Source organism: Neomonachus schauinslandi, chromosome 1 (genome assembly GCF_002201575.2).
Source record: "Neomonachus schauinslandi chromosome 1, ASM220157v2, whole genome shotgun sequence".
Lineage (NCBI taxonomy): Eukaryota > Metazoa > Chordata > Mammalia > Carnivora > Phocidae > Neomonachus > Neomonachus schauinslandi.
Window position 1 is genome coordinate 65,037,355 of NC_058403.1, and position 12,489 is coordinate 65,049,843.

Sequence of the window (12,489 nt, forward strand, 5' to 3'; positions counted from 1 at the left end):
CTACTCCAGTAGTCTTAAATTGATACTGGAGAAAAAAATCATACACAATGCCTAACCGTGGTAGCGTATGAGAAACCAAAGCTCTATCTGCCCATGGCTCCTGCTGGGGTCTGCATCACAAGAGTCCAAATCCTGGACAGGGCTGGAAATGCCCCTGAGCTAGCAGTTCCACGGTCTTCATGCTTCAGACAGATGAGATCCAAAGTGCTAAGTGCATACTTCAATCACATGTTCTGAACATGTTTAGAGCCATAAAGAGCTGTAAAAGGCGATTTCATATATACTCTTTGAGAGTGAATATAATCACTAAACTTGGTATTTTGTCTCAAAAAGAGTTTCTTTATACTACAGAGAATAAAGTCTGGATATACAGTTTGAAACTCTCACTAACATTACTATTCCACATCCATCAAGACTTGAGAGCTGGTCTTCCTGAAATATGTGAAAGGGTAATCTCTCTTCCATGTGGTTGTACCTACACCAGGCTTCCCCACAAGGACTTAGTCAGCTGTACAATTACACATCAAAGTCCTTCAGCTCTCCCCAGCTCACACCTATTTTCACTTTCACTTTCAGTTTCACAGAAAGTTCTATGGCACTTTCCATTTCATTCTTAACAATCTGAGCTACCTGCAAAAAAAAAAAAAGAGGTTAACAAACTCTCTTCTGAATCAAAGAATGGTTCCCAACCCACCCACTGAGGTGATAAGCCAGACTGGAGCTCTTCACCTCATGGTGTTTAAAACTCAAAATTCGAAAAGAGTCAGGCATCCCAAACTGGTCTGCACTGATGAGCAGGAGCTCTGCCAGTTTCAGTGAGAATGCTCAGTTTTTAAACCCTCAGGGCAAGACTCTCATCTAACTTCTCCCAAACAAAAACAGCCCTGCATCAAAAGTTTCTTTAAAAATGAGTATGAAACTGAACACTCTTAGCTCTTTCTCTACCCTTATGGACTCAACATTTATATAGCCATCTGGGAATGGGAAAGGGTTCCAGAAATCTCATACATCTTAACTTGACCTACAGCATCTTAGCGTTCTATGAAATGGACACAAACACTGCAAAAATACCTGAACAATATCCTCTTCTGCCACTTCATATAAGAGCTCATCATGGAGTTGAAGGATGAAGAAGCCTCCTCTGATTGGGGAGAACATCCCTTGCAGTTTTCTCTTTGGTAACAATCCTACCCCATGAAAGAAGTAGGAAAACTGATCAGCATATCACCGTGCCATAGAAGAATAGTATTTTTAGGGATTTTGAGAAACTCTGGGGAATTTTAATTAAGAGATTAAAACACATAAGATTTAGAACTATTAGGAAAATATCTACTTGCTGACTTCCCATCAGGTAAACTCAAAACTCTACCAACTTCCTCCCAGAAAGGAGGAATGTAACAAAGAAGTCAGTAAATGGAGTTTGAAGAACTCTGCTCCAAAAGACGTCTACCTTATTTCTTATAAGCAACCAACATCTTCACTTTCCATGGCGCCCTCACTACCAACTTCTCTGTGTAATAGCACCAGAGTAGTATGGGGCCTGATCCCTGCCCCAGGAGAGTGAGCTGGTATTGTCGTTAGGCAGTGTTTATAAGAAGGACACTCCCTGATATCTTTTTATGGCCAGAAGTGTCACTGTGGTAGCACTGGTGTTTTCCCAGTTGGACCTCATGCTGCCAACAAGTAATTCTAAACCCAGGGTCCAAATGAGGACTTCAGAGACTGTACGAATCCCTTGAAGTTGTATCTATACATTTTTCTGTGGAGATGATTGTTCAGTAGATTCTCAAAAGAACCTGTAACTCCACTGTATTAGACTTAGTTACCATCTCCTAACAAGCTGGGCCTAGCAGTACAGATTATGCCCCACTGATCATTAGGATGAGGTTCAACATTAATACCTTTAGAGTAACTGCCCTTAATCATTTGCCCATATCTCACAGCAGTCCTTCCTCTCTGCCACCCAAATTTCCTATCCTTCCAGGCAGCACAAACATGATTTTCCTCAGTATCTGGAGCTTCCCTCAGAGAGGGTTCTTCAGCTGTCATGACCTGCAGCCTAAGTTTCCTCACAGGTGGCTCTTACAGGGTAAGAGAGCAAAGGCAGATGAGGCTGTGGCAAGCTGCTTCCATCCCAGGGCTGCAACAGCTGTGCATCTATCCATTTGCCAGCTGACTGAAATCTGCTCTGCCCCACCAGGCCCCACTTAGCCCACATCATTGGTTATCAGGATGCTTTTCTGCTTTCCAATCACCATACCTTCATCCTCTTGATTTCCCATTGTTCTTTGGCTATGACCCTCCTGTTTCCTGTGTGGGCTGCTTCCTTGGGCTCAGCTGACCTACCACACTACCTTTCACCCAGCACGAGTCCAGGAAGTGATCCCTAGTGACACACCCAAATTGCCTTCCACCCACTCCAAAGGCTGTTATTGTCTATACCCTCATTCTAGCACTGCATCACTCTGCTGTGAACAGTTATGTAAATATTTCAGTCACAGATCACATCTTCTCTTCCTTTCCTTAGATTTTAAACTTAAAAGAGGTGGATAACTTTTATTTCCAAATCCTCTAAAGCACACAGTACAGTGTTATTCCCCAAATAAGTTTGATCATTTATTCTCTCTATAGAGAGAGAAGGTGTGTGTGGTGTGAGTGTGGTGTGTGTGTGCACACTGCCACACACAAAATGTTGATTGAGTAGCCTTAGATATTTGGGGGGTGGGGGGTAAGAAAATAAAATTAATAATCCTCATTTGATGGGCAAATAAGTCTTTATATCTACGTATTTTTGTATGTAAGTGAACATCTATATCTGTGTGACTGACTGTATTATTCTCTACAATGTATAAGCATGTCTCTTCTAGAAATAGCAAATTCCATTCTAAACAGCTGATCTTACTTTTTCTGACTCATCTCCAGCAGTTGATTCTTCCCATTTATGCCCGAAACCTTCTTAACTTCCTCCCAGGAAAATTTAAAACCTGGCTGCAGTCATGGTTTGGCAATCTCAAGCACATTGAAATGGTATTTAAAGTGAAAGTATGGACATGGGACAAACAGAGAAGGGAATCTACTTGTCAGAACAAGAAATAATCTATCCAAGCAATAAGGACAGAACTTAGGAAAATAAGAACAAGAAAAGACGGCAACACCAGCAAAGAAATATATGTGATAAGGAAGTCAACTCAGTATATATTCCCAGATTTCCGAGAACACGGAAGGTGATGAATAGGAAAATCAACATGTTCTTAAGGTGTTATCTAAGGACCAGAGGATCCCTAAGATTCCTTCAAGGTATCTTCAAAGTCAAATTATTTTCATAATAACACTCAGAGGTGATTTTCCTTTTTCAGTCTCATTCTCTCCAAAGTGCACAGCAAAGTAACCAACTATCCTGAGTTAGCACTAAAAGTCCCATATCCTGGGAAACCCATCAGTCCCCCACAAACTGGAACATTTATCACCAAAGACTGTATAAGAGGGTTTTCCAGAAGTTACAGGACAGGTGAGATTGCAACAAACTGGATGCAGAAATATATAAGAGAATCCAAATATCTTCTCTTAAGTCATACATTAAAGAGACTTGCAGAAATGTAAACTAAAACCACTCATCACCAATTTTTTCTTGTTCTAAAAGATGTAGTTGTTTTTAAGAAAATATGTTACTTATGCTGACATACTGTGAGTTTATTATTATTTTCAAATGTTAATACATGTTTTTGAATTCCCTGTTTAAATTTCTAATATGGTAAATATTAGTACATAAAACCCACATAAACAAAAGTTCTTTGGGACTCTTAGTAATTCTGAGAATGTAAAGACATCATGAGACCAAAACGTTTGAAAACTGCTGAGAAATAATATATAAAATGCTTCCCTTTTTCTTTTCTGATACAATTAATCTCACTACATTATAGCAGGGTCCTCATTTATGAACAAACCTGTTCTGTCACTTTGGAGCATACTCTCCCGATGACCATGGGACTTGAAGGTTGAGTGGAAGGTCTCTAATTGCTTCTGAATGTTAACTGTGGCTATTTTGACAATATCAGCTGCCGAACCTTGGACTGTTGTGTTGATGGCCTGACGCTCAGCCTTCAAAAAACAATAACAAGGGCTCCATCAGATACACCTACATGGTTTCATACCTGCTTTTAGTGTCCACAAATCAGTGCTCACATCTGTAACCAGACTGGAAATCTGGACCAAGATGTGACCCAGGACATCAACTATTAAGCTGTATCCTAAGAATAACAATTAGAATGATCCAGGGCTCTAGATTCTGGGCCATCATCCACATGAGAACAGTCTAAATAGAAGAAGGTCAGATTGCTTCAGTTTAGAAATCTTCAACATTCTGGAATCAAAAACTACATTACACTTAAAATGTATTTAGTAGCTCAAAATTATTTCATAAACATGTATCATCAATGTTCTAGTTGTTCTAAACTTCACTCTAAAAGAGCTATTCCTTAAAATACAATTCCTCTTAATCCTAAATAGATATAAGTAGAATATCATTCATTGTGATGTGAGATAGAATGTTCCAAGCATATTCTCCATATCAGTGGCTTCTGGTCTTATGTAGAGTTTGGCCCCAGAGCATCTGGAGCCCTCTGGTATAAATCAGAGCTTTTTTATGGGCTGCTGGGGCCGATCACTAGCTGCTAGTAAAAATGCAGACCCTAGATTCCTAGGTATTAAGTTAGCACTTCCCCGAAACTACTGCTGCCATGAACTTCTTGGCAGGCAACCATAGCTGCTAAAAGTGATCATCCTAAAGCAGCAAGGATGGGCATCGGGGTTAACATTCAAGGTATAACCTATCCATGAATACCATATCTACTGTCCCAAAGGTCTCAGAAAATGGGAAGGGTCTGCACACTGGAAGGATCTATGTAACTTGAGCCTAGTTCCATGTCACCTGGGCTACAACCAACTCCTAGTATAGTAAATACTTCTTAAAGAGATAGACTTTCCTTTTTTTTTTTTATTGTTTTGTCAGATGCTGATGAATCCACTCTAAACTCATTCAGTTGTCACTGTTTAAAGAGTGACTGAATTTCAGAGTTCTACCAACTCCTCTCCTTGAAACCGTAGGCCTCTTTGTAGTGGACTGTGTTATTGTTGCTCTCACTTGCTGCCCCACCCACTGCCACGTGATTTCAAGTGTTACTCACCCGAAAAGATTGACCTTGACTTGCTTTGGTGAATGAAATGTGAATAAAATTGACATACGGCCCCATCTACGGCATTTTAAGAGCTATCCAACATTGTCACACATACAAAAAAGCTTATCCCAGACAGAGACTTTTCTTTCCTTCTGAATTCCAGAATGAAGAAAATAAGGAACAGAGCCACAGTCAACCCAGAGTCAAACTCTAACATGAATTAAAAATAAAGTTTCTTATTATAAGCCATTGAAATTTTGGGGTGTTTTTTAACTGTGACATAAGCAAGCATAAAAATAAAACTAAGATATATACTTAACTCTCATCATATTGTATTTCCCTGATTCTCTTCCAAAATAAAAAAACTTGGCAGTCTTTGGGCTTCGTGTCTTACAACCTCTGTCCCTTAATGACCAGGGCTTTGGCTTTTGCTTTTCTTTCTTTCTTTCCTTCCTTTCCTTTCCTTCCTTCTTTTTTTTTAGGGCTTTTTCATGTACATAAAAAACATAGGTTTCTGGTAATGGGAGATTAGGCCATTAGGACCAACCCTCCGACTGATAACAATGAGAAAAGCTGGATAGAGAATGAATCAGATGGTTTGAATCAGATGGTTAAAAAGGAAATAGGAAATTATAGAACCTAGAGAGCTATGAGAGAAAGAAAACCAAGGAGGTGACCCTGGCATTGGAGGCCACATTTCTCCCAAAGAAATCAATAGATTCCAGAAGATGCAGCTGAGAGAACCTCTGAGCAGAGCTTGATGGTCTTGAGGTGTCTGGGGAACAAACAGGGGGGCAAGAAGTAGACGGAGCACTAGTAAACCATCAAGTTGCCACCCCAAAACTAACACCCTAGGAAAAAAGATAAATTAGAAATAGTCTGGTCTTAACATCTTTGCTTCGAATCATTTCTATTCCTGAAATTGGATCAAAGTCATCCTAGATTGTTGGTCATTCTAGTCTCCTGCCAAAAGCAAATGTAAATCTTCTGAACAAAGGTAACATTATCATACAAGCTTCAAATTATACCCACAATCATTCATAAACAACATGTGACATTCAATAAAAAATTACCAGGACAGCAAAGAGTTGAGACAATATAACTGCTTTTGTAGAAAACTAAGAAAAACAAAGGACAATAGGAAAAGACTACAGGGATACAAGTTTGAGATTTATTAGACTATAAACTCTGATCAAATTTATTAGACTGTAAAATAAAGTTTAATATATTCAAGAATATAAAAGACAAAATTGAATATTTCAGCAGAGGACCAAATACCCATAAAATAAGAGCAAAATGGAAACTCAAGAACTGAAAAATAAAAATAACTTACTACAGCTTTGAAGTATATCTTGAAATCTGGGACTGTGATACCTCCAGCTTGGTTCTTCTTTTTTTCAAGATTGTTTTAGCTATTGGGGGTCTTTTGTGGTTCCAAACAAATTTTAGGATACTTATTCTAGTTCTGTGAAAAATGCTGTTGGTATTTTGATAGGGATTGCATTAATCTGTAGATTGCTTTGAGTAGTATGGACATTTTAACATTTGTTCTTCTAATCATGAGAATGGAATATCCTTCCATTTGTTTGTGTCATCTTCAATTTCTTTCATCAACATTTTATAGTTTTCAAAGTACAGGTATTTCACCTCCTTGGTTTAATTTATTTTTAGGTATTTTATTATTCTTGGTGCAGTTGTAAATGGGATCATTTTCTTAATTTCTCTTTGTGCTACTTTATTATTAGTGTATAGAAGTGCAACAGATTTCTGTATATTAGTTTTGTATCTTGTCACTTCACTGAATTCATTTATCAGTTCTAGTAGTTTTTTTGGTGGGGTCTTACAGTTTTCTATATATAGTATCATGTCATCTGCAAGTAGTGAAAGTTTTACATTTTTCTTACCAATTTGGATGCCTTTTATTTCTTTTTCTTGTCTGATTGCTGTGGCTAGGACTTCCAGTACTATGTTGAATAAAAGTGGTAAGAGTGGACATCTTTGTCTTGTTCCTGATCTTAGAGGAAAATCTCTCAGTTTTTCACGATTGAGTATGATGCTAGCTGTGGGTTTTTTCACATATGGCCTTTATTATGTTCAGGTATGTACCCTCTAAACCCACTTTGTTTAGAGTGGTTTTTTTTTTTTTTTTGAATGGACGTTGTATTTTGTCAAAAAGACAAGAAATAATGTTGCTAAGGATGTGGACAAAAAGGAACCCTCATGCACTATTGGTGAGACTGCAAACTGGTGCAGCCACTGTGGAAAACAGTATGGAGATTCCTCAAAAAAATAAAAAATAGAATTACCATATGATCCAGTAATTCCACTACTGGGTATTTACCCAGTGAAAACAAAAACACTAATTTGAAAAGATATATGCACCCCTATGTTTAGGCAGCATTATTTACAATAGCCAACATATGGAAGTAATCCAACTGTCCATCCACAAATGAATGCATAAAGAACATGTGGTGTATTTATACAATGGAACATCACTCAACCATAAGAAAAGAATGAAATCTTGCCATTTGCAACAACATGGATGGACCTAGAGGGCATAATGCAAAATGAAATAAGTCAATCAGAGAAAGATAAATTCTATATGATTTCATTCATATGTAGAACTTAAGAAACAAATGAGTAAAGGAAAAAAAAGAACAAACTGGTGTTTGCCAGCCAGAGGGAAGGAGGGTGGGGGAATGAAATAAAAGGAATTAAGAGTACACTTATCTTGCTGAGCACTGAGAAATGTATAGAATTGTTGAATCATTATATTGTACACCTGAAACTAATATAACACTGTATATTAATTATACTCCAATTAAAAAAAGCATCACTTTGTGCCAGGAAAAAAATAGAACTTAAAGCACTTAAACAGTACCTTCTTTGTAGTTTGGTGTGTGTGTACAGTAGGGGTTAGTATTGATATGGAGGGAACATAAAGAAACCTTCTGGAGTTCTGGAAAAGTTCTATATCATTTAGAACATAAAAGCTCAACAGTTGGGTTCAATAGTAAATTGAAGAGCAAAATCAGTAAACTGAAAGATATGTTAGAAGAAAGTATCCAGGGGGCATCTAGGTGGCTCAGTGGGTTAAGCATCTGCCTTTGGCTCAGGTCATGATCTCAGGGTCCTGGGATCGAGCCACGTGTCAGGCTCCCTGTTCAGCAGGGAGTCTGCTTCTCTCTCTTCCTCTGTCCCTAATGCTGGCTCTCTCTCTCTCAAATAAATAAATAAAATCTTTAAAAATAAAAAAAAAGAAAAAGAAAATATCCAGAATTAAGCAGGATGAAATATAAATGTGGAAAATAGCAAACAGAGGATATTAAACATGAGGATTTTTTTTAAAAAGGTTTAAAAATTTTATAATAGGAGTCCCAGAGAGGAGAGAATGCAATGAAGCAATAATTAAAGAAGAAATGACTAAGGATTTTCCAAAATCAACAAAAGATATCAAGCCACAGATTGAAAAAGTCCTAACACCCTTAAAGGATCAATTAAACATGCATATTCACAGAGGCACATAAATTGGAAACACATACATACTTAGGCATATCACAGAAAATCTGCTGGAAATGAGACAGAAAGAAAAATACTGTATGGAAAGCAACCTAGAGAAGAAAAGCAGATTACATTCAAAGAAGGGACAGTTAGACTAGGGGTGGGCAAACTACAGTCTTCAGGCCAAATCAGGGCTAGCTGCTGTTTCTGTAAATAAGGTTTTATTGGAACACAATCACACTCACTCATTTATGTATTGTCTATGACCGTGTTTGCACCACAAGAACAGAATTTAGCAGGTATGACAGAGACTCTATGCCCTACATGCAAATATACAAGTGAGCTTACTTTATCGGACACAGGCACTATTAAAAACCTAAAGGGGATTTTATTATCATCATGTTGCCTGTGAAGACCTTGTTTTTATAGACTGCCCCTGTAAATTTCTGTTCTATATCACTCTTGGGGTCTTTCTCCTTTTATAGAACCCCCCATAATATTTCTTGCAGGGCTGGCTTAGTGGTCACATATTCTTTCAGTTTCTGCCAGTCCTGGAAGCTCTGCATCTGTCCATCCATTCAAAATGACAGCCTTGCCAGATAAAGTATTCTTGGCTGCATGTTCTTCTCATTTAGTACCCTGACTATGTTTGCCAGGCCTTTCTGGCTTGCTAGGTCTCTGTGCATAGGTCTGACATTATTCTGATGTTCCTGCCTCTGTATGTAAGGAATCTCTTCCCCCTTAACCACGCTTAAGATGGTTTCCCTGGTTCTAAGATTTGCGAGTTTTACTATTACATGCCAGGGTGTTGGCCTGTTATCCTTGATCTTGGGAGGGGTCCTCTCTGCCTCTAGGACACTAATGTTTGTTTCATTCCCCAGATTAGGGAAGTTCTCAGCCACAGTTTGCTCAAATATATCTTCTAGTCCTCTCTCTCTCCCCAACCCCTCAGAGATCCCAATAATTCTGATATTGGAATGCTTCATGGTGTCACTTATTTCTCTGATTCTACTTTCATGGATTTTGAGTTGTTTTTCCCTGGCCTCCTCTTTTCCCTCCTTGTCTATTAATTGGTCTTCTAGATCACTAAATCGTTCTTCTGCCTCGCTTACCCTAGCTGTTAGATTATCTAGATTAGATTGGATCTCATTGATAGCATTTTTAAGTTCTACCAATTCAGCTTTCATTCCGGAAGAATAAACATTATTAAAATGTCTATGCTACCCAGAGCCATCTATACCTTCAATGCCAACCCGGTCAAAATTCCAATGACATTTTTCAAAGTGCTGGAACAAACAATCCTAACATTTGTATGGAATCAGAAAAGACACCGAATCGCCAAGGAAATGTTGAAAAAGAAAAACAAAGCTGGGGACATCACTTTGCCCGATTTCAAGCTATATTACAAAGCAGTGATCACCAAGACACCATGGTACTGGCACAAAAACAGACATATAGACCAATGGAACAGAATAGAGAACCCAGATATGGACCCTCAACTCTGTGGTCAAATAATCTTCAACAAAGCAGGAAAAAATATACAATGGAAAAAAGACAGTCTCTTCAATAAATGGTGCTGGGAAAATTGGACAGCCACATGCAGAAGAATGAAACTCGACCATTCTCTAACACCATACCCAAAGATAAACTCAAAATGGATGAAAGACCTCAATGTGAGACAGGAATCCATCAAAATCCTAGAGAACATAGGCAGTAACCTCTTTGACATTGGCCACAGCAACTTCTTTCAAGATACCTCTCCAAAGGCTAGTGAAACAAAAGCAAAAATGAACTTTTGGGACTTCATCAAGATAAAAAGCTTCTGCACAGCAACGGAAACAGTCAACAAAACAAAGAGGCAACCCACAGAATGGGAGAAGATATCTGCAAATGACACTACAGACAAAGGGCTGATATCCAAGATCTATAAAGAACTTTTCATACTCAACACCCAAAAAACAAATAATCAAGTCAAAAAGTGGGCAGAAGACATGAACAGACACTTCTCCAAATTAGACATACAAATGACTAACAGACACATGAAAATATGTGCATCATCATTAGCCATCAGGGAAATCCAAATCAAAACCACATTGAGATACCACCTTACACCAGTTAGAATGGCAACAATTGACAAGGCAAGAAACAACAAATGTTGGAGAGGTTGTGGAGAAGGGGAACCCTCTTACACTGTTGGTGGGAATGCAAGTTGGTATAGTCACTTTGGAAAACAGTGTGGAAGTGCCTCAAAAAATTAAAAATAGAGCTACCCTATGATCCAGCATTTGCACTCCTGGAAATTTACCCCAAAGATACAGATGTAGTGAAAAGAAGGGCCATATGCACCCCAATGTTCATAGCATCAATTTCCACAATAGCCAAACTGTGGAAAGAGCCGAGATGCCCTTCAACAGATGAATGGATAAAGAAGATGTGGTCCATACATACAATGGAATATTATATTAGTCAGCCATCAGAAAGGATGAATACCCAACTTTTACATCAACATGGATGGGACTGGAGGAGATTATGCTAAGTGAAATAAGTCAAGCAGAGAAAGTCAATTACCATATGGTTTCACTTATTTGGGAACATAAGGAATAGCATGGAGGACATTAGGAGAAGGAAGGGAAAAATGAAGGGGAATCAGAGGGAGAGATGAACCATGAGAGACTATGGACTCTGAGAAACAGACTGAGGGTTTTAGAAGGGACGGGGGTAGGGGTATGGGTTATTCCAGTGATGGGTATTAAGGAGGGCACGTCCTGCATGGAGCACTGGGTGTTATACGAAAACAATGAATCGTGGATCACTACTTCAAAAACTAATGATGTATTGCATGGTGACATAACATAATAAAATAAAATTTAAAAAAATCATATTAAAAAAAACCTAAAGGGGAGTTCTACTTAGTAATAAATGTTTAAAATTTCCCTTTGAGATCAGAAAAGAGGCAAAGATGCTCACTATCACAACTTATATTGAACAATGCCCTAGCTGGTAAGTCAAGGAAAAGTAATAAAAGGAATAAAGGTTGGAAAGGTAGTTATAAAACTACTTTACAGATGATAATTGTGAAGATAGAATATCTAGAAGTATCTACAGATAAATTTTTGGGATTAGTAAGTAATATTTGCAAGGCTTCTAGACAAAAGAAAAATAAAAACAATTACATTTCTAAGTACCAGCAGCAAAGGGTTAGAAAATGTAAAAGAAGGAAAAGAACAAAAAAAGATACCATTTGCAACAGCATCAAAATTTTTCAAATACCTAGCTATAAATCTAATAAAAAACATATACGATCTCTTCCCCAAAATTATACATTAAGAGAATTTAAGAACTACAGACCTAAATAAATGGACAGATACATCATGTTCATGGATTGGAAAACTCAAGTGTATAAATATGTCCATTAATCCCATCTTGATCTATGAATTCAAGGCAATCTCAAAAAAATCCCAACAGGATTTTGTGTTTGTGTAGAAACTCACAAGCTGCTTCTACAACTTATACAGAAATGCAAAGAACCAAGAATAGGCAAATATTCTTGAAAAACAAACAAAAGAACAAGGTAAGAAGACTTACTTTACCATATATCAAGACATCTTACAAAGCTGCATCACGAAGGCAGTGTGGCACTGTCTAAAGGATGACAAATACAACAGACAAAAATAATGTGTCCAAAAACAGACACATCCATATTTGGAAATCTAATTTGTGGCAAAGGTTGCACTGAAAAGTAGAGGCGGGAAAGCTCAGTCTTTTCAATAGTTAGGGACAATTGTATATCCTTGAGTGGGGAGGTGGAAAGACC

General features: G+C 37.9%; 1 protein-coding gene across 1 annotated transcript in view; it reads right to left on the reverse strand.

Moving 5' to 3' along the window:
• Positions 1–486: 486 nt before the first annotated feature.
• The window catches only part of POLQ (DNA polymerase theta), a 124,703-nt gene continuing 112,700 nt past the window's right edge, over positions 487–12,489 (reverse strand). The window contains exons 28-30 of the mRNA XM_021692492.1: positions 3,945–4,098; positions 1,072–1,187; positions 487–630 (exon numbers count right to left, since the gene is read on the reverse strand). Coding sequence (XP_021548167.1) covers positions 517–630; positions 1,072–1,187; positions 3,945–4,098 — 384 coding nt within the window. The 3' untranslated portion in view covers positions 487–516. The remainder of the gene's footprint in view (positions 631–1,071; positions 1,188–3,944; positions 4,099–12,489) is intronic.